The sequence below is a fragment of the Scomber scombrus genome, chromosome 19 (assembly GCF_963691925.1).
Source record: "Scomber scombrus chromosome 19, fScoSco1.1, whole genome shotgun sequence".
Taxonomy (NCBI): domain Eukaryota; kingdom Metazoa; phylum Chordata; class Actinopteri; order Scombriformes; family Scombridae; genus Scomber; species Scomber scombrus.
This window is the reverse complement of record NC_084988.1, coordinates 15,628,316-15,652,621: the sequence shown is the minus strand read 5'-3', so window position 1 is coordinate 15,652,621 and position 24,306 is coordinate 15,628,316. Positions and strand designations below refer to the sequence as shown.

At 41.4% G+C, this 24,306-nt stretch overlaps 2 protein-coding genes across 2 annotated transcripts; one reads left to right on the top strand and one right to left on the bottom strand.

Moving 5' to 3' along the window:
- Nucleotides 1–5,174: 5,174 nt before the first annotated feature.
- Nucleotides 5,175–12,844, bottom strand: ap5m1 (adaptor related protein complex 5 subunit mu 1). Its single transcript, XM_062440915.1, has 8 exons — nucleotides 12,670–12,844; nucleotides 11,855–12,515; nucleotides 11,542–11,769; nucleotides 11,315–11,454; nucleotides 10,380–10,465; nucleotides 9,607–9,719; nucleotides 9,374–9,470; nucleotides 5,175–9,292 (listed from the first exon to the last, which is right to left on the bottom strand). Exons 1-8 carry the CDS (start codon nucleotides 12,735–12,737, stop codon nucleotides 9,210–9,212), a joined length of 1,476 nt encoding a protein of 491 aa, XP_062296899.1. The 5' UTR covers nucleotides 12,738–12,844; the 3' UTR covers nucleotides 5,175–9,209.
- Nucleotides 12,845–12,945: 101 nt separating this feature from the next.
- exoc5 (exocyst complex component 5) lies at nucleotides 12,946–22,826 on the top strand. Its single transcript, XM_062440730.1, has 18 exons — nucleotides 12,946–13,109; nucleotides 13,688–13,782; nucleotides 15,254–15,401; nucleotides 15,503–15,697; nucleotides 17,197–17,261; nucleotides 17,488–17,516; nucleotides 17,634–17,743; nucleotides 17,930–17,974; nucleotides 18,074–18,214; nucleotides 18,300–18,382; nucleotides 18,476–18,685; nucleotides 18,784–18,931; nucleotides 19,044–19,152; nucleotides 19,380–19,500; nucleotides 19,615–19,701; nucleotides 19,835–19,943; nucleotides 20,699–20,914; nucleotides 21,558–22,826. The coding sequence occupies exons 1-18, from the start codon at nucleotides 13,083–13,085 to the stop codon at nucleotides 21,744–21,746; spliced, it is 2,127 nt and encodes a 708-aa protein (XP_062296714.1). The 5' UTR covers nucleotides 12,946–13,082; the 3' UTR covers nucleotides 21,747–22,826.
- The last annotated feature ends 1,480 nt before the right edge of the window (nucleotides 22,827–24,306 follow it).

The window sequence follows — 24,306 nt, the reverse complement described above, 5'->3', positions numbered from 1 at the left end:
GTTTGGTTCAACCTTATATGTATTTATGATATCTATTTAGAGTATCAATAAGAGTATTGATTTTAAGTCTTATTAAATAGTATTATATACAAGAATGACAATTATACCATGCGTAATGTACAGGCTTTTTTGGTTTTATAATAAAAGACTTAAACCCCACATTTATGGCAGTGTATTACCAGTTTAACTGATGCACACATGAATGCAGCTTTTTTTCTTTTTTTCTTTTTAAATCTGATGTTATTTACTAAAATACTGGAACATCTTTAGATTTCTCAGTCATTTCTCTGTGGCCCAAATCAGGATGCAAATGATGTTGATGCTGTTGTTAATGCTTTAGAAGTTATTCCCATTTAACTAGATTGACATCCCATCATCCAAACACTGTGGCTCTGCAAAGATGCACAGATAAGAAAAAGAAAAGAAAGGAAATCTCATTATGAGCAAAACAGTACAGGGATCTGTCTCCCAAGTGAGACGGACATGCAATAGGTGTCATACAGTGTATATTGCAACAAAGCTGAAGTTAAATTACAATATCACAATATGTATGTATTATGTTTCTTTGAAAAACAATATGAAAGCATTAAGTAAATAAAGAACATGGAATTTAAGGAAAATATTGAATTTAAGAGCAGAAAACGTTTTAGGCAGAGTAATAAAACTAACTTTAGTTTTTACATAGACTCAGTCTAGTTCTTCAACATATTTTGTAGACTTTATAGTAGTATTTGATCTTATTAGGGACCGAGCCGAAAGGCAAGAACCCTGGAGGCAAGATCCCTATTGTTCTTGTGTTGTTTTTTTTTCTTCTATTTTTAATATTATTATTTTTACACAATGGATCAAATAAAATGGTTAACTATTTTCTCACCAGAATTTAATTCCTAGCTGTGTGGAGAAAGCTTTGACACAGTATCTGGAATATCATGCTGGGAGTTAATAAATACAAAAATAGTATTTGTATTTTTTTTTTATGTAATCCATATTGTCCAGGTAGACTCGATATTTCTAAAATCTTAGTTACAGCATTGCTTGCATTTTCCCATAAGAATCTCCTCTCCCACTTATACATGAAAACTCAATAAATAACTCCTTGACCATGTGGCTTAATGCGTCAAAGACACAGATTTTGATGTTTAAGTGTAGGTGACAAAATGTGGAAACAACCTTAAGGTATAGAATAAGGTATAAATGCCAAATGATTGTTATGTCAAACATAATTGTATCCTGATTAAAAAAAATACATATGATATTTTTTATCAGACCGAATATGCATGGCTCATACAGTATTAGTAATCTGTAAAGTGCATTGCATTGATTTAGAAGGAATTACTTTGCAGTGTTCTCCTTGCCATAATATATTATAGCATTACTTTCTGTGTAGCACTTAGCTGTCATGTACTCACACACACACACACACACACACACACACACACACTGAAGAAGATTGAGGATGATTGTTTATACTATAATGTATCCTCTTTCACAGATATACAAAATCTGTTGTAATAATTCATGGTTATCTGCCTGGCAGTGGAAAAAGCCTACAGGACATGTTTTGCCTGCAGAGCAGAACACTGGATAAGCACTCGTCAAAATTACTTTCAAGTGTCACATAACATGGTGGCAAAATTAAATTTTAGTCCACATAGTGCCATTGAGATAATGAAGGTGGCAGTTGAATAATTTTATCAGCTTTTCTACATCGTTCTCTGTCACACACGTACATACACACACACTCCCAAGAGACTGGCACCATCAGTTTCGTTATGATTGCTGGAGTGTAGTCAGTGGGTTGAGACCTCTAATGAAGCATTTGCTGAGGTGACAGTTTGAGCTGAACATTTGCACGTGGTATTTAAACATTTTATAATAAATGTGCTAGAAGAAACAGAGGAATGTGTAATGTTCAGATGCTCCCAGGTGCTACTAGATACTGATAAGAGACCTTAATGTAAAATTCTACTTAATAGACACATTAATAGATTTTTTTTAAATGCAGTCTTTTTGAATATTTAGCTATGGGTGAGACAAAATTACACAATACTGCTACTACAAGATGAATGCCAGTAAGTAGTATTTGCTGGAAATGGCCCACAAATCAGCACCTTTGAAAGCAACATAAGACAACTAATGGTGCAACACAGAGGCCAGAATGTGGTGCACAAACTTTAGAAGCATTACTCAAAATGACTAAATAATGTAGATAATAGTCAGTCATAATACAGTATGTATTTACCATTTGAATAAATAATGCCAGATAGAGATAAGCCGCATCAACAAAGAGTAACAGAGGTCACATTTTATAGTAACCAGCATGATGTACAGGACAAAGTCGGCTGATAAAACTACTTCCTGACATCCAGCCTAATATGACCCACATTTGTAACAGTGTTTGTCTACCTCCTGGGGTTTTCAGAGCACTACTGGAGTTACATTTTTCAGTATGTTAACAATTTCTCAAAGAACCTGCCTCTTTCTTCACCCCTCTGGGCTTTCCAATAACGACTGGGTGCAGAAAAATAACAGGTTCTTTCAAGCATTAACTTATGAGTTACAAAGTAACCTGTGGGGAGAGTTGCCATAGAAACCTAGCTCATTATAATGAGAAACTCAAGTACGAAGGCTGAGATGGATTACGCACCTACTCTTCTTAACCACAACCAAAAGTGTTTGTTACATTTGTACTTTGGGACGAGACAGAGATGCTTTAGGATAAAAATTCAGTTTGCCAGCAGGGGAGATCTGAAGACCACCAGGCTGGTTTGGAAGCAGCTTGAACAAAATGGGGCAAGTTCGAGAGTCAAGTTTAAAAGTTAAGTTAGTGGGGGGGTTTTTTTCAGGAGAGGCCGAAAAGACACAGGGACTCAACATTTATATGGGAAATGTAACAACATCAGTGGACCTAGAGTGACTTTACAAAGGTAACATTTGTTATTTTAATTAATAACTAACTTGAGGAAAGATATTCTAACTTTCCTTTCCATAACTCGTTTGTACCGGAGTATCAAGTGTTTCTGCATGTCAGACTTTAGGACAGGGAGCTGGATTATGGGCTCCACAGGTTCCAGACCCAGGCTGCATAAAGTGGCCCCATGTAACAGTCCACAAGAAGAGGAGAAACAACAGGTCATCCAGCCCAAACCGCAGTGGACTCTCCCCGCTCTGCCGGTCACTCGGGAGCAGCCGTCAGGATCTCTGGGACAGAGGAAAACAACCTTGCCTCCACTGAAACAGGAAATAACTCTTTCCACACTCTCAGGTTAGTGTTTTTTTATCTCCACTGAGATTTTTTTTTGTACACACCATCTCATTGTGATACTAGTTCTGATGACAGTGTGTGCGTGTGTGTGTGTGTGTGTGTGTGTGTGTGTGTGTGTGTGTGTGTGTGCCATAAGAACCATGCTTTGCAGGAAACCTCACACCAAAGCAAAGCAACAACTCAAGCATCATTCATTCTCACCCACCCCGAAGACCCCAGGTTAGCGTGGCAACCTCAGCTGCCTAATGTAGTTGTATGAACTATAACAGCGTATTCTTGTTACCTGATTCATATGAGAAGTTTCTCATCTGTCCAGTCCTGTGCTGGGACTCAGGGAGACAAAATTCTGAATTACTGTTTCTGACTGATTTTGATTTTTACCCAGACATGCCATCATTATCTCTCCTCAGGCACTGCAACCATTGGCCCTACAAATTGGCCACACAAGCACTGCCAATCAAATTGCCATGGTAATAAAAAAAACCCCAACAAAGTAAAATATCCCTGCTGACTGTTCGAGTGTCACTATCCTCACGCCATTCTGACACCCAATAAGGACTTTGATATTTGTTGTAGGACAGGGTCTGCAGAGGTGGGGGTGTCCACCAGTTTTCTACAACCGGCAAAACAGGACACTCCAGCAGCAGCAGAATGATTCAGGTAAAATATTTCCACAAAGTATACAACAGCTGAAGTGCATCTATAACATTAATTATTCATATAATACATCTTTACATTGTGGGAATATTAAAGCATGCAGAAGTGCTTAGGACAGAGAGAGAGAGAGAGAGAGAGAGAGAGAGAGAGAGAGAGAGAGAGAGAGAGAGAGAGAGAGAGAGAGAGAGAGAGAGAGAGAGAGAGAGAGAGAGAGAGAGAGAGGAGAGATGGGGGCGGAAAGAAAGAGACACAGCTGTGAGCTGTGTCTCTGTAAGTGTGGGCCCTTCCTGTCCCAGTGGATCTGATTAAAGTGCCGGTGGAGTGGAAAGTGGGGTGGTCTACAGCCATGACTGGCCCTTAATGGGATCTATTTTCAGGGTACAGGGAACAGAAAGGCCCTCACTATTAGGCACACACTCAACACAAAGAAAAGAATAGGCTTGACCACATGTCACATGATTTTTCTTTAGAATGGTTTTCTTTAAGATTACTACTGTCAATGGGAATCTGCTTACTAAACTATAAATCATGATGTATGCATTATAATTCAGTGGTGGGAAATTTACTTTAATTTTGTACTTCCATTTTCTGCTACTTCACACTTCTAAACTACATTTCCTCAGTAGGAAACATTGTACTGTTTAACCCATTACATTTATTTGAAAGCTTTAGTTACTTTTCAGATTACGATTTTACACAATGGTTAATATAGTAATCTTATAAAAATACAATACGTAAGATTAAACTAGTGGTTTCCAATCCCTTTGTCTTGTGAGTTCACGTATTGTTGTCATGTTTAGGATGTCTATGAGTTGTTCGCAGCTCCACCAAAAAGACATTTCCCCACTGAATGTCTCACATGGTTTTAATGTTATATAAATGAAATAATGAATATTTCACCAAAAATCAAAGATCAGAGAAAAAGTAAAAAAAACTGAAAACCAATATATGTATCGGAACTCAGTTTTTTTTCTTTCATCTCCCTTTAATCATATAACTCCACCAGACAAACTAGCTAAATGTATATGAAGTAGTTCAAATTTGCTCAACCTCGAGCAGCTAGAACAGGAAAATTCTCCTTACACACTGACACATTAACAATTGAACTAATAATGTCATATAGAATATTTGACAACATAATTTCTTAAATTAGTGTTGAGGTTGATAAACATGATGTGTATTTTGAGATGTTAAATAATGTGAAAATGTTGGACACTACTGCCAGTTATGAACTTATTTTCCCTACAGATATTGTACCACTATACAGGATCCATTTTAATTCACATTTCACAAGACTGGCACATATACAGATTACAATCACATTTACAGTCACAATTATGTACAGAATGGCACATGGATCCAAACCAGGGGGCCAGTCAGTAAAGCTGCAGTGCAGTTAAAGACCTCTGAAGACTCTTCTTCAACGTGCTGAGGATGTTGGTAAAAAAAAAACAACCTGGTTTTCAGCTTTGGTCAGGTGCACTCCATCTGGCAGAAACATTTTCTTGTCATAAAATTTCAGGAAGGGATGTTCAATCAATTCACTGCAGAGATCTTGAACATTCTTTCTCATGAATCTGTTGACAGACTTCCTGTCATTATTGACCTTCACTGGTTTTCCAGTTCTCCACATCTGCCGCTAACTGATGCAAGAAAATGCTATCTGCATTGAGGAAAAGTCTGCATGCAACTGTTTCAAATCCCTCTGCATTAGAAATGCAAGTTTCTTGCTGGACATCAGTCCGAGGTCATTGCCACCGGCACGGAGCACCAAAATGCAGCATTTTGCTGCTAATGCTTATGTACTTTTACATAGGATTTTTTTTAAAAACGTATAATTGAGTATTTTCACATTGTATTGGTACTTTTACTTATGTAAAAGGTCTGAAGACTTCTTCCGCCATTGTTGTAATTTCTGTGTGAATATGTGTTCTTGTGGGCTTTAGGGAGGGTTTCTGGAGGCCCAGACCGCTCTCGCTCAACAGGCTCATCAGTATCGACAAGCTCACCTCCGAAAAGCTAGAGAACAAAGAAGACATAATGTTATCTACACATTTGATGGTAGGACTCTATTCTATAATCTTAGTCAATTTAATACAAATTCTAATTGAATTTAGCCTTTTGATTAATTCCATCATTTCACTGGTTGTTTCAGCTAGAGGTCCACATAAAGAAGGGATCCAGAAGCTTAAACTTGTGAGAAGACCAACAGAGAGGGACATTTTCTGGGATGAGACCACAGGAGAAAGGCTGGACCTCAGCTGCCTTCTGGAACCAAAATCTTTGGCCCTCCTCAGTGAAGAGACACAGCAAAACCAGACCAAACACCAGCTCCAGTGCAGAGTAGAAGAGTCTAACCAGAGAAATCAAGCTCAAGGCCCCAAAGACACAGATAAAAGGACTGTTCAACAAAGTGAACACGGAGGAGTGTCTCTAGACAAAAAAAACTTATCATGGACAAGTGAAAGTGAAATAGGAAGAACAGAGAATAAGGGTAAAACACACAGGGATAGCTGGATGTGGTCTACCAGAAGCAGCCAGACAGGGAGGATAAGAGGCGCAAGAGGGATCTGGGACCATAAGCTTAACTAAGAGTGTTTTTTCATTTTTAATCTGGATCAGAACAGATCTTAAACATGGTCTGTTAATGCAAATGAATTACTAAAACAGCTACTGTAGCTCCTTGGTCACTATTTGCTTAATCCAAACATCACATTTTCACAGGTGGTAATTTTCAGTCATATTCTCACAGGGTTTAGAAACAGTTTGCAAATTAACCAAATAAAACTTTGTAAACCAAATATTCTCTGCATGGCTGAGCTTATGGTGCCCTCTATGGGTGAAAGTGGAGCACAAAATTAGTAAATGTGTTGTAAAGGCATTGAGTCTAAAGCTCATTCACCCTTCCTATGATATTGATAGCAAAACATCCAAAAATGTCATCATGTCCTCATATAGTTCAGATTTAGAATTCAATTCAGTCAGTTTTGAAGACTCTTGTCTATTATCAGGCAAAAGGTATAGAAATTAGTACAAAAGAATCCTTCAGTTTCCAAAGATATCTGTAAAGATCTGTGGCTGTTGAAAAATAATAAGAATGCAAACAGGAAACTGGTAAGTGTTCTCCCTGAAGCCAGCTCTTAGCAAGATGAGAGAGTCTAAGAGGAACTGGACTCCTACCAAACACCTGAGGCCAGTTTTCAACAAATGCCTAGTCCTCAGGCACACTGCTTTAGATCAACGTTACTGGGACCACATCACACAGCAGGAGGGCTGATCAGGAAAGATGATCTGGCAATGATTGAGTTGAACCATTTCAATAGAGGGATGGTGATTAAACAGTTTTTTTTTTTGTTTAAAAAAAAAAGAAATCAACATGTTCTAACAGAAGATTTATAGAACTCTACCACTGGGTGTCATTATTGGGCTGAGGGACAAAGTAAACTACACTCCCACAGTTCAGTGAATAACAGTTGCAATATCTATAATAGTATAATACATGCTTAGGCATTAGGCAATTCTGAGCACAATCTTATGTTGTCCCAACATGATTCTTGACAATCCAAATTTCTGCTTTGTTCAGAAATTTATTTCTGTTATTTTGATGAAAGCTGTCAAAAGAAATCATTTTCCTGTATGCAAGTAAACAGTGGTGAAATAAATGAATGATTTTTAAATACACAACAGAATTAAATACCCTGAGGTATTGGCTGAAGGCACTGGAGCAGAACAACACATTAAAACAAGTCCATCTTCTTAGCAAGCCATTCAATCAACAAAGCAAAGTCTGCCAGTGAGAGGCCGGTGACTGCAGACTTGAGGAGCCAGACTGACCACATATTGGGATACTGAAGAGATTTAGAGTGGCCCAACTCTTCAAAAACTTCTCCTTTTCCAGTTCGCTAGCCACACACACTGGGCCCTAAAGCCAAATCATCGTGGAGGGGGAGAGCCGAGAGGTCTCGGTGTCTGCCACTCCGTACAGCTACATAAAAAGAAGGTGAAGGATGCCGTGTGAGCAATTGGTTCCAATTGACAGAGGATTGGTCATGGTCAGCCTTCTGAGTGGAAATCCACGTGAGAATGTACCATTTGGACCAGCAAGGGGCACAAGAGGCCAACAGCAGACAATGAGGGCACTCAGAGGAGTCTGGCTGCTGTGGAATAGCGGGGCACAATCTCCACTGATTTAACCCTTCATCAGCTGGTTATTCATTCAACATAATACACAGAGGTGTTGCTTTTATAGTAAAAATGTAACAGAGTTAGTAAATGTACTTTGTCATAGTTCAGAGAAACTTCTGAAACTTTTCAAATGATTTGACTATATTGTATTGACTATAAAGGGGGGTCTAACCTGACAATTGTGTAACAACAATAAAGATCAAAAACATACACTTAAAGTTCTACATTAATTGAGTTAAAGCACCTATGCAACCTCAAGAGGCGACCCAACAATTACCATCCTTGTGACTTTTTCACCAATTAGGAAGGTCCTGCAAGCTGAATGGGACCGGCTTCTTTAAAGTCTCTGAGGGTCAGTGCTCAATCACAGTCTGGTTGGAGAGGTTGTGCGTTCGAACTAGCCACTAGTTGACAGGGCGGGGACGAGGTCAAAAGGGGTGGGGGTAAGTGGGGGTGGTGGGAGAGGGGGAAGCTAGGACTCCTGCCAGCTCTAAAGAGGAGCCTTTTGTAGCCAAGACACTGGCCAGAGCAGTCTGGCCTTTCACAGCCCAGCCGCCCCTCTTCTCCAGGCCCACAACAGCTGATGACAAGGCCCCAGCTGCTAATTATCCGGCTGATAGAGAGTCACTGAAGTGGGACTGTCAGAGCGACGGGTGGCCCTTGTGTCTGCAATGGGATAAATCTGAGGGAGGGTGAAGGCTGGAGGATAATAGAGGTTGGACTACAGGGGCAGGTATTCTTGTTGTAGCTATCCATTAACAAAACTCAAACTATTTCATTTAACTTTGTGCAATGTGATCTGTGCTGAGTGAAGGCAAAATTATTCTAGTATTTTACAAGTGAATGTTAATAACATGTTGGGTCCAACAGAATCACTTTGCCATCAGTTCTTGCCATCAGTTTTATCGCAACTTGCTGTAAAATCTAAAAACCATTTAGAAAAAGACAACATTTTTGATCAATTGCGAGCTCTCCAGTAACAACAGAAAAGTAATAAAATGATTTCATGGGGTCAAATATCAGATCTGGACCACTGTACTATATCATATATCTGTTACAGCCTCTTTAGTCCCAAACTGTCCCAACTGCACTCCTCTTCATGCTACAGCATCATCTGTCCTGAGGAGACTGGAGCAGTGCCTGTTGAATTCCATATGAAATACTCTTTGGATTGAAGTTCTCGGGCTGAGGATATGAAAGAAAAACTTTCAGTTGCAGTAAATGTGTATGCAGCAAACATTGCTTGAAATAACATTGTATACTCACATGTTACAATCCGTGGTTTGGCAGAGGAATAAACTTGCACTAAATGTTGATCCACACAGCATCCAGACAATGTCATGTCAGGCACTTTGAAATACAACTGTGAATATAATGTGTTAAACACCTTACAATTTATTTCCAAAATGTTGATGGTCAGGAGTGTGCAGTGCTTAAATAAACAACTGTACTGTTTTGATTTAACAGGCTAATGATTATCATCACTTCTATTGACTTACTTTAATGTAGGCTGTGAGGTCTGTGCAGAGAGGGTCAGTAGGTCCTGGTGTCGGCCCTGAAAAGCTGATCCTGCCTTCCATTGTTACTTCACGAGATTTAGGGAACTTTTGTCCTGAATATCAAGTGAAGGGAAATGGAGTCATTATTTTCTTTTTAAGATATTGAGCTGCAGTAAATCTGTGTTTTCACTCCATGGTATCAGCTCAACTCAACTTTACTTGCTTTTGGTACCAGGTATTTTTCATTCCACTGCAGATAGTACACCTTCAGTACTCTGGTATCAATTTAGGACCAGTTAAGGAAGTTTAGGACATTTCATTTGATGAAGTTAAAAGTAAAGTTAGGTTTTGTTGTCTGGTTCCCAACTCATTTTATTAATGACAAGAGAAAAATAGAGAGATAGCCTGAGCAAAGCAGTGAATGAAAGAAATGAAACTTTTTGTGCATTGTTTAACGGCAGCTATGTTGTAAAATACAAATAGATAACTTTCTTAAAAAACAGACGCTCTCATACCCTGCAAGTGTTTTCTCGTCACCTTTTGCCTTCTGCCTTGTCTGTCAAAGCACTTTGTAAACTCTGTTTTTAAAAAGGTGCTATATAAATAAAAGTTACTATCAGCTCGGCTTGCTTGGTATCTCAACGGTGGAGATAAGGTATTTGGTACCAGGTACTATCTACAGAATTTTCACAGTGGAAAACCAAAAAAAGTCAAGAAGAGTCAAGTCGAATTGAGCTGTACCATGGGTTAAGTCTCTGGAGCACAATGCTTACCGAGGACCCACACCAGTAGGTTCTTCTCCTTTGAAACATCTAGTTGTCCAGAACTCACCTTCAAATCCACAATACCCATTTGATCCCTGTACAGTCCACAAGCAAGTTTGTTAATGCAGACTTGAACTGAAATAATTTGTATTGAACTCTTTCATTGGTTCAGCCACTATAATTGGTTTTCCAAAAGAGATATCAACACAGAGCCAAGCGATGAAAGCAGATTTTACACAGGAGAACTGTTTAACTATATTGGATTATTACTACAATTATAGAGTTTTATCATCTCTGCCCCTGAAAACACCCACAGGACAATGAACTAGCAATGTATTTCATGTAGGAACCCCCGAGTACTAATTAAAAAAAACATGTTAAAGGGTTTTTAAAACAACATTTTGCTGACATTTGTACAAATTGTCTGAAAGGAGTGTTTCATCACGATTGCGCATGATGAGTAAAGTTTGAGATTTGGAGGATAGGTTATTACTTGGCTGTCGGAGGCTTCATTTATTCAGATTAATGAGTTAATTGGTGTTTTGTCATGAGACCAGTGCAGATACTTTGCAAAGAAAATTGCCCGTCGCTTTTCTTTCCAACTGAGGATGCTGGAAGGATGTGTTTCATATTACAATAGCCAATGCAGGAGACCATAAAACATTTATTTTTTCAATACTGTACTACTCTAAATAACTACGCTTTTAATGTTACTGTTCAATAATTTAAAACCTTTTTTAAAGTCACATACCTTTATTTTATTTCTGCAAGAATAAATGTTGGTTCACTGGCTAGACTAGAACATCTGTCTATTCTGAGTTAGCAAAGAGATGCTTTAACCACCTTGAAAATGAGCATATATTTAGTTATGGTCATAATGACACAGATTTCTCAATGTTGCGAGCATTTAAAGTGAACTGTTTATGTCCTCTTGTGATGTTTACCTGTTAAAGAAGGGCAGACGTGCTTCACAGTACTCAAAGCTATTCTTTACACTCTCATGAAGTTTGAGATTTACAGAGAAACAAAGCTGGTTGTCTTCTTCCTTCAGCTGATATGACCCAAGGATGGGGGGAACAGGGACCTGATGAAGGAGTATTATGTCAACAGGAATTGCTGCAGATATTAAAACTAATGTGTGGTTATTTTAGTATCTGTGGTATGTTTTTACCTGAGATGTATAGCTGCATAATCTGAAAGGCTCCAGAGGAGGAGAGAATGGGAACTTGTACGGCCCAGAGAAAGCTGAGCCATCATAGTTATCAACGCTGCTGGCAGTCAGGATACTGGAGTCCAGTGAGGTGACACAGGGATGGACCAGGATGTCCTGCAGTGGAGAACCATTTGGTGGCAGAGTGAGGGTCACTGTCACATTTGGAAGTACCCCCTCCACTTCACACTGTTGACAGAAGAATAAAATAATTAGCAGAACAAAACACAAGTAATTATCACTCTACTTTCTTTACTTTACACTGTGCACTTACTTTGCATGTCACAGTGCCGTATACATCCCACAGGTCCTGTCTACTCCGGTTACCATACTGCATGGAGCGTACTGTCTCTATCAGTGCTACGTTCACCACAGCCCGACCCCGGTGTAGCCCCGTCTTCCAGGCTGGCTGCTTCTGGTTCCCAGTAGGCATGGGTGCTGCAGATGTAGCTGGTGCCCCCAGTAGTGGCAGATCCAGTGGTGTGCCCAGTGGACAAATCTGCAGGAGCACGGAGGGCAGCGTTGCCAGGCGAGAGGCCAGCCCCTCATTATCAGGCTTACTCCCAGATCCGAGGAGAAAAGTCTGTAAGCCTGCCAGGAGCGTGAGGCCCTGGGAGACTGACAGCAGGCTGGCCAGAGGTGGCCGTGGCTCAGCAGGGGCATCCACTAAAGGTAGGCAAGCTAGGATAAGAGACCCTTGAGAAATGGTCAATACTGGCCAAAGTAATCCCTTTCCAGGACCGTCCACACACAGCTCCAGAGCTGGTGACCGCTGGCGGTGAAGGCAATCATCTCTCAGTGCTACATATGACTTGTGTGAGTCTGAAAGCCCCAGCTCAGTGAGCAAGAGCTGCAGCACAGTGCTTTCGTCTGGGACTGCTACATAGGAGGAGCCTGCCAGGCTCTTTGCACGGTGCTCCACAGTAGAAAACCTCCTGTTGGGAGGGAGACACAAGACATTATTTAACACAATATGCGCCAAGAAGTATACTAGCAGATGTTTCATGGCATAATAACGCTGCTGCAGTCATCTACACTTACATAAACGGGAAGCATATTCATGAAAACAATCACAAGTCAATTACAAACCTTGAAAAGCGGATTGACACATTTTCTCCCTTCTCCTGAGAAATGATCCACAAAGCCCGCACACTCATTTGTCCGGCTGCACTTCAGTATCTCAATTTACGGAAAATTCTGTGACTTACAACACATTAATATTCGCATTTTGTCATGCATTTGTAACCCTGGCTGCTGCTGCGCTTCCTGCTGTCACCTCATGTGACCACCACCGATCAGCCGACACACGCGCATGCGCACTTTCAGGCAGCTATCCACCCTTCTCTCCCATACAGGAAGCTGAACTGCTAACCAGCTAGCTGTCAACAAAGGGGCATAACTGCTCGAAATCTAGCAAATCTATGTGGGAGCCGGCGATTGAGCCGAATCTGAGCTCCATCGTCTAAATTGCATCTCACTACGCCGCCAGCTGATCGTTGAACATGGCGACAACTGCACAGCTGTTCGAGGTAAAATGACTCGATGATAGCTGTCAGGCTAGCTAGGCGGCTAACTATCAATAACGGTCCTGTTCTTGCTTCATTAATCGCCTGTGTGTAATTATTAATCAGTAGTGGTTCAAACAGCAGGGAATGTTTATGCTTCATGTTATAAGACATATGTAGTTTATCTGAGTCATTCGGGGAAAACGTCAATGTTAGTGTGCAGTAACGTCAACACAACTATAGTATTGCGTCCACATACCAAGTCTGTTCTTGTATCTTAATGGTATTTATTTATTAGAGGGTGTTTTCTCACTGTGTGTGTGTGTGTGTGTGTGTGTGTGTGTGTGTGTGTGTGTGTGTGTGTGTGTGTGTGTGTGTGTGTGTAATGATCAGTGCACAAGATTAGCACCAGCCATCAGCCAATTGCTGGTAAAATATGCAAATCGCGAGTAGATCTGCTTTACTCACCTGTCAAAAAACAATGGTAAACTATTGAGTGGCTGGTCAATTTTGAGCATGCACTAGCTATTTGGCCGGCGAAAAAGAAAGTTAATTTTGCATCCTGGATGACCTTCACTACTATGGACTTCCTTTACCCACAGGAGCCCTTTGATGCCGATGAGTACATTGAAAGGTTGGCATGGAGGACTCCTGGAGGAGGCTCCAAAGGAGGAGCTGAAGCATTTGACCCTAAACGGTACAGTAGGAGCTTGTCATTAACATTTACAGTACACACACATTTCCCTCCCCCTGATTATTAGGATAAACCGAAGAGCCAGAGTCCAGATCTCCAGGTTTCAACTTTAATGGCAAAGTGTAATGCCAACAGTGGGTCACCTAGCTCCTCAATAAATGTTTGGAGTCTTATGTTCATATGAAAAAAGTTTTTGTACCATCAAAATTGACAACAAACAGATAATATACTGCAAAAATACTCATATTAATTGAACTTTAGCTTCTGGTATAGGAATCACTTATTTGACAATGAAAAGCTTGGTTCTCATACACATTGTGTATTTTCCAAGTGAATATTACTTTTTTAATGTGCAATGCAGCTTTCAAACTCATTCAGTGTGACTGTATTACAGCTGTTAAACTGTATAACAAGGCAACGTGTTTGCTATAATTTAATCTTGCTTTACCACCTGTACAATTCACCCCTCATGTTTTTAAGAATTGTTCTTTATTTGTTTATAAGTTATTCTAGTAAGCCAGAAAAAGGTCAGCTCTTGCTCTCATGTCATTTTCTCTTACTGAAGCTGTTGTTTGTACTTTGTGGGAACTGCTGATAGGGTCAAGAGCAAGGATGCCCTCTTTCAATTCAACTTTGACTTCATAAACCTAATATTTTTAAACTATCCAACACTTTTGAAGATACGTTTTTAATTTTTTTTTATTTACAACTATCAGTATGAACTTGCTGAATACTGTTTGAGTGATATAAAGTTGTGCATAGACTAAACGTGATCTCACTCTAATGAGGTTATTGAGGTGTTTTCTGATGGTTTGTTTGGAGGAAATAAGTATGGAACTCATGATGGTATTTTCAGTGTTTGTTGCTATGTTTACACTTGGGCACCAAGTTATTTCTTGTAAGCAGAAATGCCATAACAGTTTAACTATACTGTAGATCCACCCTGCCTTATCTACTTCCTCCACAAAACTGTTTCCACCACCTCCTCGGAAGCTCTTAGTGAGGAGTCGGAGACAACATATCTTTGGAGGCCACCATACTGTGAGTCACCAGCCAGGGAATGAGTGTCTATTGGGAAGGGCTGGGAGATGTCTTTAAGCTCTAGCCAGTGCTGAGGGAATTAGTCAAGAGATTATACACTCATCAGTTTGGGATGTTTCCTACTCTCTGAAATGTGCTGCTGACTTAGAACATTTGCTCTGCAGTCCTGATGGCACTTAAAATGCAGCTGACGAAGCTGCTAGTTTTCAGAGCTTCTTAAGTCTGGGGACCCAGGAATTAAGCATCCGGCACTATTCTGTAACTATTAACTACTGTATAACTGTGAGGTCAGTGGGACAGATTTAACCTTGTGGTACTCAGTTACTCCAGCATTTTTTTGCATGTTTTACCTGAATGTTGCGGATTGTTGTTGTTATTTAGACCAGTGTGTTCTACAGTTCTGCATCTACATACCTTTCCCCCGCTGTGATAGGTTGTTGGAAGAGTTTGAGAACCACATAGAAGAACTGAAGCAACTAGATGAGAAGATCCAGCGGCGGGTGGAGAAACTCGAACATCAGTGTCATCGTGAGGCCAAGGAATTTGCCCATAAAGTGCAAGACTTGCAGAGGAGCAACCAGGTGTGTTGTAGGGTCATACCCACCCAAAGACACTCAAAAGGATTATTTATTCATCACATTACACAAATTCTTGACATCCCCTCTGTTCTTTATCAATTCAGGTGGCCTTTCAGCATTTCCAGGAGCTTGATGAGCATATCAGCTATGTGGCAACCAAGGTTTGTCACCTTGGTGACCAACTGGAGGGGGTGAACACACCTCGGCAGAGGGCCGTGGAAGCTCAGCGCCTGATGACCTACTTCAACGAGTTCTTGGATGGAGATCTACGCAGTGATGTCTTCAATAACCCGGATAAGGTGAGCACACTCCACATGTTCCCTTCATTCACTTCAGTGGAGGTGTGTGTGTGTAGGCGTGTGTGTGTGTGTGAGACCACTGACAAGGACCCTAGCTGTGATATTGCTGGAGGTGAGAATGAACAGGATTATGAGGTAAACCATCCATATTAATTTGTCAAGTTTATCCCTTTAGTTGCATCCCTCGGCTAATTTGGATTAATAAACTGTCATTTGCTGTCTGACAATAGCCGGCTGATTGACTAGCATGGATGTCAACATGCTCATGTCAACCCTAATTGCATTTACAGTATGTTGTCTGGGAGGGAGAATTGGGTTGGTCCTCAGCTTTGTGTTGCATTACAACAGGAAAGCGCTTGTGGCATGATGGTACATGCAAGGGAGGTGATAACATGCATGCGAGGAGATGAAATACCCATTTAACTGAGCTCCCTGCCTACAAAGAGGCCATGATGATGTTCGACGACTGATGAAAGTTTGATTTTGCAGTTTTGTAAGTACAGTCGCAGATTGGGATGCTTTAGATTAATTCCTGTTAGTAGGAACATCATTAGTGGATGCAGAGCAGTGAGTCTTGGGGTCAATCCCAGAGACGGGAGCTGGAGATGGAGCTAGTTTTCTGGAGAGGCATGCAGAAATATATGGCCAGATTCCTTTTCCTGAGCATACCTCCAGACGAGGGGGAAAGAGGAAAGCTGCAAGTGAATAGCTGAAGGGGGATGGCTTTGCTAATCCTTCTGAAAGGGAGGGCTGGGCCGCCAGCGTGGAGACAAGTGCTGCTAAACCCTGACTGCAGGGAGACGGCTACATTACTTACATGGGATTTAGCTAATCTTAGCTGGGGGACAGATACTTAGAAAACCTTCGCCGAGCAGAAAGGCTGGATCCTCCTCACGGGAGCAGAGTAATGATGTTAGCTGAGGCAGGCATCTGCGGGAACAGAGGAGTTGCGGACGGCGGGCCTTTCGTAGGTCTGGGGTTTTTTCAGCCAGCGTGTATGTCAGGAGGGGTGGGGGGTGGGGGGGTGTTCTCAACAGGGCCCCCTTTTTTTAGACAGATATCCCTGGCCGGACAGATTATTGAAGGCGATTTAGACTCCTGTGGGATTACAGCCCATTCAGAAAAAGCATGCCAATAAAGAGTTGGATGTGCTGCTAAGTCAGGACTGCTGCTGTTGCTGCTGCCGATGCCCAGGTGAGCACAGCCTGTCTGTTATCAGCTCCTTGTTCAACACGGGGAGGTGGAGGAGGGCTGCTTAAGGTGATGATCCCCCCAAGTGGAGACACTGCCGACGGCCTGCCCACTTTCTGTCTGGATGTCCACCTCTCATGGTCCTGTCGTGCTCTCTCTTTTTCCCTCTCTCTCTCTCTCTCTCTCTCTCTCTCTCTCTCTCTCTCGCTCTCTCTCTCTCTCTCTCTCTCTCTCTCTCTCTTTCTCTCTCCCTCTCACACACACACTTACTCTCTCTCACTCTCTCTCCCTCTCTCTCTCTCCTTCAGATTAAGGAGGCTGCTGATATCATTCAGAAGCTGCATCTCATTGCCCAGGAGCTGCCATTCGACAGGTGAGCATCCTGGAGGCAGCTTTAGACAAGAGCACTGACAAACAAGGGGAAGGTGTATTAGTGATGTAGAATATTCCTCACAGTGTAAGCCTATTAAACAAACATACCAGGTATTTGAAGTCAGTATATTAGCAGATTTCTAGAAATTAAACACATTTACTTTGAATTTCAAGCGATAGCATGAGTTGTCTCTTTGATGGTTAATTGTTATTATTGTCTCTGACAGATTTGCGGATGTCAAAGCAAAAATTGCAAGTAAGTTTGTGACTAAACTCATCATCTACGATAATCTGTACTATATAGTCCCCAATACAAATAACAGTTAGCTACAAATGAAAACTTTATTCTGTGTGTTTTTGTTTGTGTTTGCAGGTAAGTATCATGACCTGGAGCGGCAGTTAATACAGGAGTTTACTGCTGCCCAGCGCAGGGGTGAGATTGGACGTATGCGGGAGGTGGCAGCAGTTCTATTACATTTCAAGGTAGCGGAAAATAGTCAAGTTTGATGTGTATGTTAAATCTAATCTTTAGTTTATATTAAGTTGTGTGGTATTTAGTCGAAGTTCAGTATCAATTAAGTTTTCTTTTGTCTTCAAATGCTCGATTGAATCTGTTCTTTGAATAAATGTTGGCAGAAAAATAACACCCTTGTAACTTCTTTGTAAAAGGGTTATGCACACTGTGTGGATGTCTACATCAAGCAGTGTCAGGAAGTAAGTGTATTAAAACTCTTTATACATAATGTCACACTTATTTTTAATAAGACAGTATCACCTTTACATTCAGGATTAACCCTTCCTCTGTCTTTCTAGGGAGCCTACCTGAGGAATGACGTGTTTGAGGACACGGCAGTCCTCTGCCAGAGGGTCAACAAACAGGTGGGCGAAGTTTTCAGCAGCCCAGAGACTGTTATGGCCAAACTCATCCAGAACATCTTTGAAAACAAATTACAGGTATTTTCTATTGTCTCCCATTTGTTCAGGCTTATTAAGACCAGCTGCAGTCATGTTATATATTTGACTGACTTTGTGTTTGCAGGCGCATGTAAGGGAAAAACTGGATGAGACCCGACACTCTGATGTGGAGCAGTACCTCAAGAACCTGTATGACCTTTACACCAGGTAATTAATTAGCTTGTTTGCTTTTTTTGTTTTACTTTATGAATACAGAGAACCACTTACCCCTACATTTTGTGTGTGTTGTTACTTCTCCAGGACCACAGCGTTGGCCACCAAGCTGACAGAGTTTAATCTGGGCTCAGACAAGCACACCTTCCTGTCCAAGCTAATAAAGAGCATCTTCTCCTCCTACCTGGAAAGTTACATTGACATGGAGAGGGACTACCTTCGCACTCGAGGCGCTATGATTCTCCAGCGCTACTATGATTCCAAGAACCACCAGAAACGTCCAATTGGCGCTGGCAGGTCAGATTGTAGTTCTTCTTCTGATTTGGATTATTTGAACACGTTATACACAAAGATAAAATGTAGTACAAATCATCTTTATCTATGTCTTTCTACAGTATCCAAGAGCTGAAGGAGAGGATCCGACAGCGCACCAACCTTCCCCTGGGCCCCATGATTGACACCCATGGGGAGACCTTTCTGTCCCCAGAGCTGGTTGTCAACCTGCTGCAGGAGACACGTCATGCCTTTGAGAGATGCCACAGGGTGAGCCTTCTGTGCTTTCTGTAGCCTGAAGGGGCGTGTAGTTATGTCAGCTACAAATAGAGGGCTGAATGAGTTAAACGCGTTCCCTGTCTTTGTGTTTGGGGTGTCACAGCTTTCAGATCCTTCTGACCTGCCCAAGAATGCCTTCTCAATCTTCCTGCTGCTGGTTGAACATCTTTGTGTGGAGCACATTGACTACGCCTTGGAGATTGGTCTCTCAGGTACATTCAATTCTGCTCATTGACTTCTCTTCTCTCTCTCTCTCCTGTGTGTTGACCTAACCTTGGAGGCTTACTTTCTCCTATCTGTCTGATGCTGAGTGTTGCTGTGAATGAGAATCTGTTTTATATTTTGTGTTTATGTGGTTTAACCCATATAGAGCAAGCAGCAGCAGTTTCCTTCCCTTTGTCAATCATGTGGATTTATCTTTTCATCCTTTCATCTACAGCAATTCCCTCATCAGATGCCAAGAATGCCAACCTGTACTTCCTTGATGTGGTTCAGCAGGCAAACTCTATCTTTCACTTGTTTGACAAGCAGTTCAATGACCAGCTCATGCCTCTAATAAGGTAAGTTAAAGGTCAAAATCCTCCATATTCCATGATATTCAGTTATGAAATAGTTTCATTTTCAGATCAAAGGGAGACCTCTGAATTGACCTTTTTTTAAATCTGTGTCTCCAGCTCATCCCCAAAGTTAGCAGAGTGCTTGCACAAGAAGAAAGAGGTGATTGAACAGATGGAAGTGAAACTAGACACAGGAATCGACAGGTCAGTATGTTGATAACAAATAAACTAACACGTGATGTGTATTATCATTTATACTGTGTGCAAACAAAATGGAACAATAAATGTTCATTAAAATAAGACTTTCTCTAATGTGTGTCTTTTCTATCACACTCAGAACACTAAATTGCATGGTGGGGCAAATGAAGCACATCTTGGCAACAGAGCAGAAGAAGACTGATTTCAGGCCTGAGGACGAGAACAACGTCATGATCCAGTACACTACAGTAAGAGATACAGCCTCCACCGCTGAGCTCACATGCAAAACGAACAAATCTGCAGACGCCACTAGGAAATCACTCGCCTCTTCTTTAGTTTTTGTTTGTTGTTTTTATGCCTCTGTACAGGCGACAGCTATGGCCGTAGGCATTGTGTTTCCAGGTTGTCTGTCTGTCTCATTCAACACTTTATCTCAGGGACACCTTGAGGGAGTTTCTTCAGATTAAGCACAAACATCCTCTTTGACTTAAGGATGAACTGATCAGATTTTGGTGGTCAAAGGTCAACTTCACTGTGAGATCACATTGTTCAGTTAAAACACTTTTCTGGCAGTTATTGAACATCATAACTCAGGAAGAAGAGAAGATGGTGACCATATTTCACATCTGGTCAGTTACTGAATTGGTGATGCTAATCTCGGGTGTCCACCTTGAAACTATGATGATTGTATAGATCTTCTGTGCTGCCAGGTTGAAGATGTGTGTGAAGAATCCATGTTTTAGAATTTGTAGTTCCTTTGCAGCAACATCCATATCTGAAGCATTGTCTGACATCAACTTGTTGACTACTACTTTGTGTTCAGAATTAGCTTTATTGGCCAAGCATGTGAACATACAAGGAAAATACACTTACCTTTTAATTAAATTCCCTCAAAGTCTTTACTACAAATGTAATATGACTGGATGGGCATGCATACAAGAGTAAGTACTGCAAGGTGGTACTTTAATGAATCTAATTTCCGTATGTTTCCCTCATCTGACAGGCCTGCTCCAAGGTTTGCGCCTACGTCAGTCGGCAGGTGGAGCACGTGCGGAAGTCTATGGATGGGAAAAATGTGGATACAGTGCTGACGGAGTTGGGCGTTCGTTTCCACCGACTCATCCACGAGCACCTACAGCAGTACAGCTACAGCTCAATGGGAGGCATGCTGGCCATCTGCGACGTGGCTGAATACCGACGATGCGCCAAGGACTTCAGGGTGAGCGGGGGGCATAGGTCCAGGATACACTGGTCACAGGGCAAAACATGGCTCTGCCTGCAAACGCTCTGCCTGTGATTTTATTAAACAAACTGGTCATGTGAATGCTCTAATCCTTTTTGTAACCATTCATTGCATACTTGAGGGGCTGCACCTAAGTATTTTGTCACAAAATGTCAGAAAAAAGGAGAAACATGTATCACCCAGAGCTTTAGGTGTCGTCATCCTACTTTATCACAGCAGTTTTTTAAAGACTTAAAGGGAATTAATTTATAATGTTATGATAAGAAAGAAAACCTTGCATATTGTCATATTGGAGAAGCTGGAACTTACATTTCCTTTTTACATTTTTACTTTAAAAGTGATACATTTTTTGTTTGACTGACCAAACAGTTAATCAACTAATATGTTCAACAATTAATAGAAGTGTGAATAGACTGATGAAAGAGATATCATGAGGATAGTTTTTCAACAATTGAAGTGATATGGATATTAAATATAACAGGGTGCACTTAAACAAAATACAGGTTTTCCTTCAGAATCTGTGACTTATCATGTGCAGTGTTTGTCATGAGGGGCTTCCATATATGCTGGGAGTGTTTACTTTACAAGGTGTAAATGTTTTTGTGCCTCTGTCATTCAGGTCCCTCTGGTGCTGCAGCTCTTCGACACACTCCACGCCCTCTGTAACCTCCTGGTCGTTGCCCCTGACAACCTTAAACAGGTCTGTTCAGGTGAGCAGCTCACCAATCTGGACCGGAACCTCCTGCATGCCTTCGTCCAGCTCAGAGTGGACTATCGTTCAGCCAGATTGGGCCGACACTTCAGTTAATGACTGATTCAACACCCGGCTGCCCTCCGTCCAGTAACGCAGTTCCCCCTTTCCCCTCGTCCCTAAATGCTTTCATAAGATGATGCACCTTGGAGATGGCCACCCTGCTTCATTCAGAGAATGCATCAGTCTGGCCCCAGCATACAGACTTTCCTGGGCCTGCTTTGTACATCATGGACATAAAGGCCACTGCTCTTTGAATGTGGGAAATGTGCAGTTTACCTTTTTCTTTCCTCAATATTGATTGCTCCAAGCTAAAGAAGTTTAAATGTGTATTGACTTAAGATTTAATTTGTTTTTAAATACTAATCTATCACCAATATACATGGCTAAGATTTCAGACTTAAGTAGATGGACAACATTGATTTCTGTGCTTATGTAAGAAAAAAAACAAAATTTGTTTTGATTGTGCCAAATATATAAATTCTGTGGCTGCACAGGAAAATACCCTAAAGCTGCTGTAAAGGGAGACTGTCAACAATCACACTGTAAAGTCAGACATCAGGCCAGCAGTAGCACTGTATTGGGAACAGCTAACCCTTTATAATGAACTGTAGAGGACCCAATAGAGACAGCCCGACCAAGCATGAGATAGAGCTCTGTCTGGATAAGAGAGACACATGACCACCTCTAACCTTAGACCTCTGACCACAAAGTAGAGGTCAAGAGTCCGGCGCAGAGAAGTGTGATCCGAGCTATAAACAGGTCTGAGAACCTTTCTGGATATTTGGGTGGTCCCTCTTAGGCTCAGATGAGTGGTGTAATGGGTCAGTGAATATGTGTCACTGTAATTGCACAGATCAACACTTGCTCATCCAGCGACGCACACAGTCCAAAGACATTGTTGGCTGGATCCGCTGTGTTTCTGGGTCAGGGGACATCAAAATGTTGACCTCTACTGATTAAGGAAACAAACTAGTAGGGACTTCTTCACACAGGGCTTATTGGAGGTTCACAGTCAGTGTTTTCTGCTCTTAAGGCAGAAGACAGATCTTGTTCCTGATGCCTGAAAATGTCTGCTACGCAAAGCTGCTCCCACTGTACTGCTGTTGTGACTCATTAAAAAGATGTTGCATTTTATCATTGTCCCTTCTATGAATATCTTTCAGCTGTGAATCAAAAGTTAGGCCAGTTCTCTCCGTGAATGTCACTTTCAAAGTGAGATGAAACAGTCTTCCTTTCTATAGAAGTCATCAAGTATTCATGGGAATTCTTGCCACCAGAGTAAAGTTCTTTCTTAGACTTCAGGAAGTGAGCAGAGCCAGAGGGGATTAGATATCTAGGAGTTGATGAATTGTGTGCAGTAGTCATGGACTGGGGAGAGCCGGGGAGATAGAGACGCCTGAGAGCTCAGTTCCAGCTCCGGCTGGTTAGTGTTGTGTAGAAGGTACACACAGTGCTGTGCAAGTTCAAACAACATAATTAATTAGGCTAATATTAATATTATCAATGCCACATAAATTCAATTCTCTCAGCCCTAATCACAACTGGATAGCTTGTAAAAAATATTTTGTTAGGCCCTGATGCAAACAGTGGGTCTTTTCCAAACATTTGAAAACTATTTGTTTTTGCAGCGATTAATGTGCGTGGTGCAGGAAGGGGTTGGGGGGGAGTGAAGCCGGGCCAGGGACGATAACTGTTGTGGAGACGAAGGCAGAGGCGCAGCCTGGCCCCAGGGACTCCCAGCGCACGCACATGGAAGAGGGGGAGGGATGAGTTTTTTGGGGTGGGTGTTTGAGCAGGTGGAGGGGATTAGTAATACTGTCAACACTGGAGAGCTGGATAAGACTGTCCTCTCTTACTCGTCAGTTTGAGCAGCTCTTGCATACACATTCAGACACATAAAGACGCCAACACGTACAAACACAGGGGCGTCAGGACAGTTGAGGGAAACTTGTCGGTGGTTGAACTGGCCACTGTTGTATGTTACACCTTCCTGTCCTCCTTGTTGAGGCCGCTTCCTGCTGCAGTTTTATTCGTTCGTAACCTTCCACAAAACCAACAACACTTAACACCTGCAACATGTTTCCTGCCCGTATTTAGATAACAAGAAACCCTTTTAGTAAGCTTTACATCACTGTGATAAGCCCTGAAGTAGAACGTGTACATTGACCCTGCAGTGCAACACCCTTCACCCTTTACACCTTTTTCCAACCTGGAGAGAAAGGAACATAAGCCTGAAATTTCATTAATTCAAGTCAATTACTGAAGGTTCAAGATAGTAATTTAAAAATCTGATTAGTAACTCCATTAAACTAAGTTCATTACATTCAGTACTAATCATTATATTTAATTGGACCTTCTCATTTGCAAATACATCCATCTTCACTCTAGGAACAACAGAAGGCACATCCATTTTCAAGTTAAGCTTCATATTTTTAAATTCTACTGTTGAATTCTCTCACCACTGACCACAGATGCCCTCATTTGTTTACACTCCTTCATCTGTCGCCTCTGCCAAATCATCAACCATACTTTTCCTGTGTGTCCACTCTTACTGCACACCCGACTAGTCCTCCAACATCCCATAAATCCTCGCTTTCGGCACATTGCTACCCCA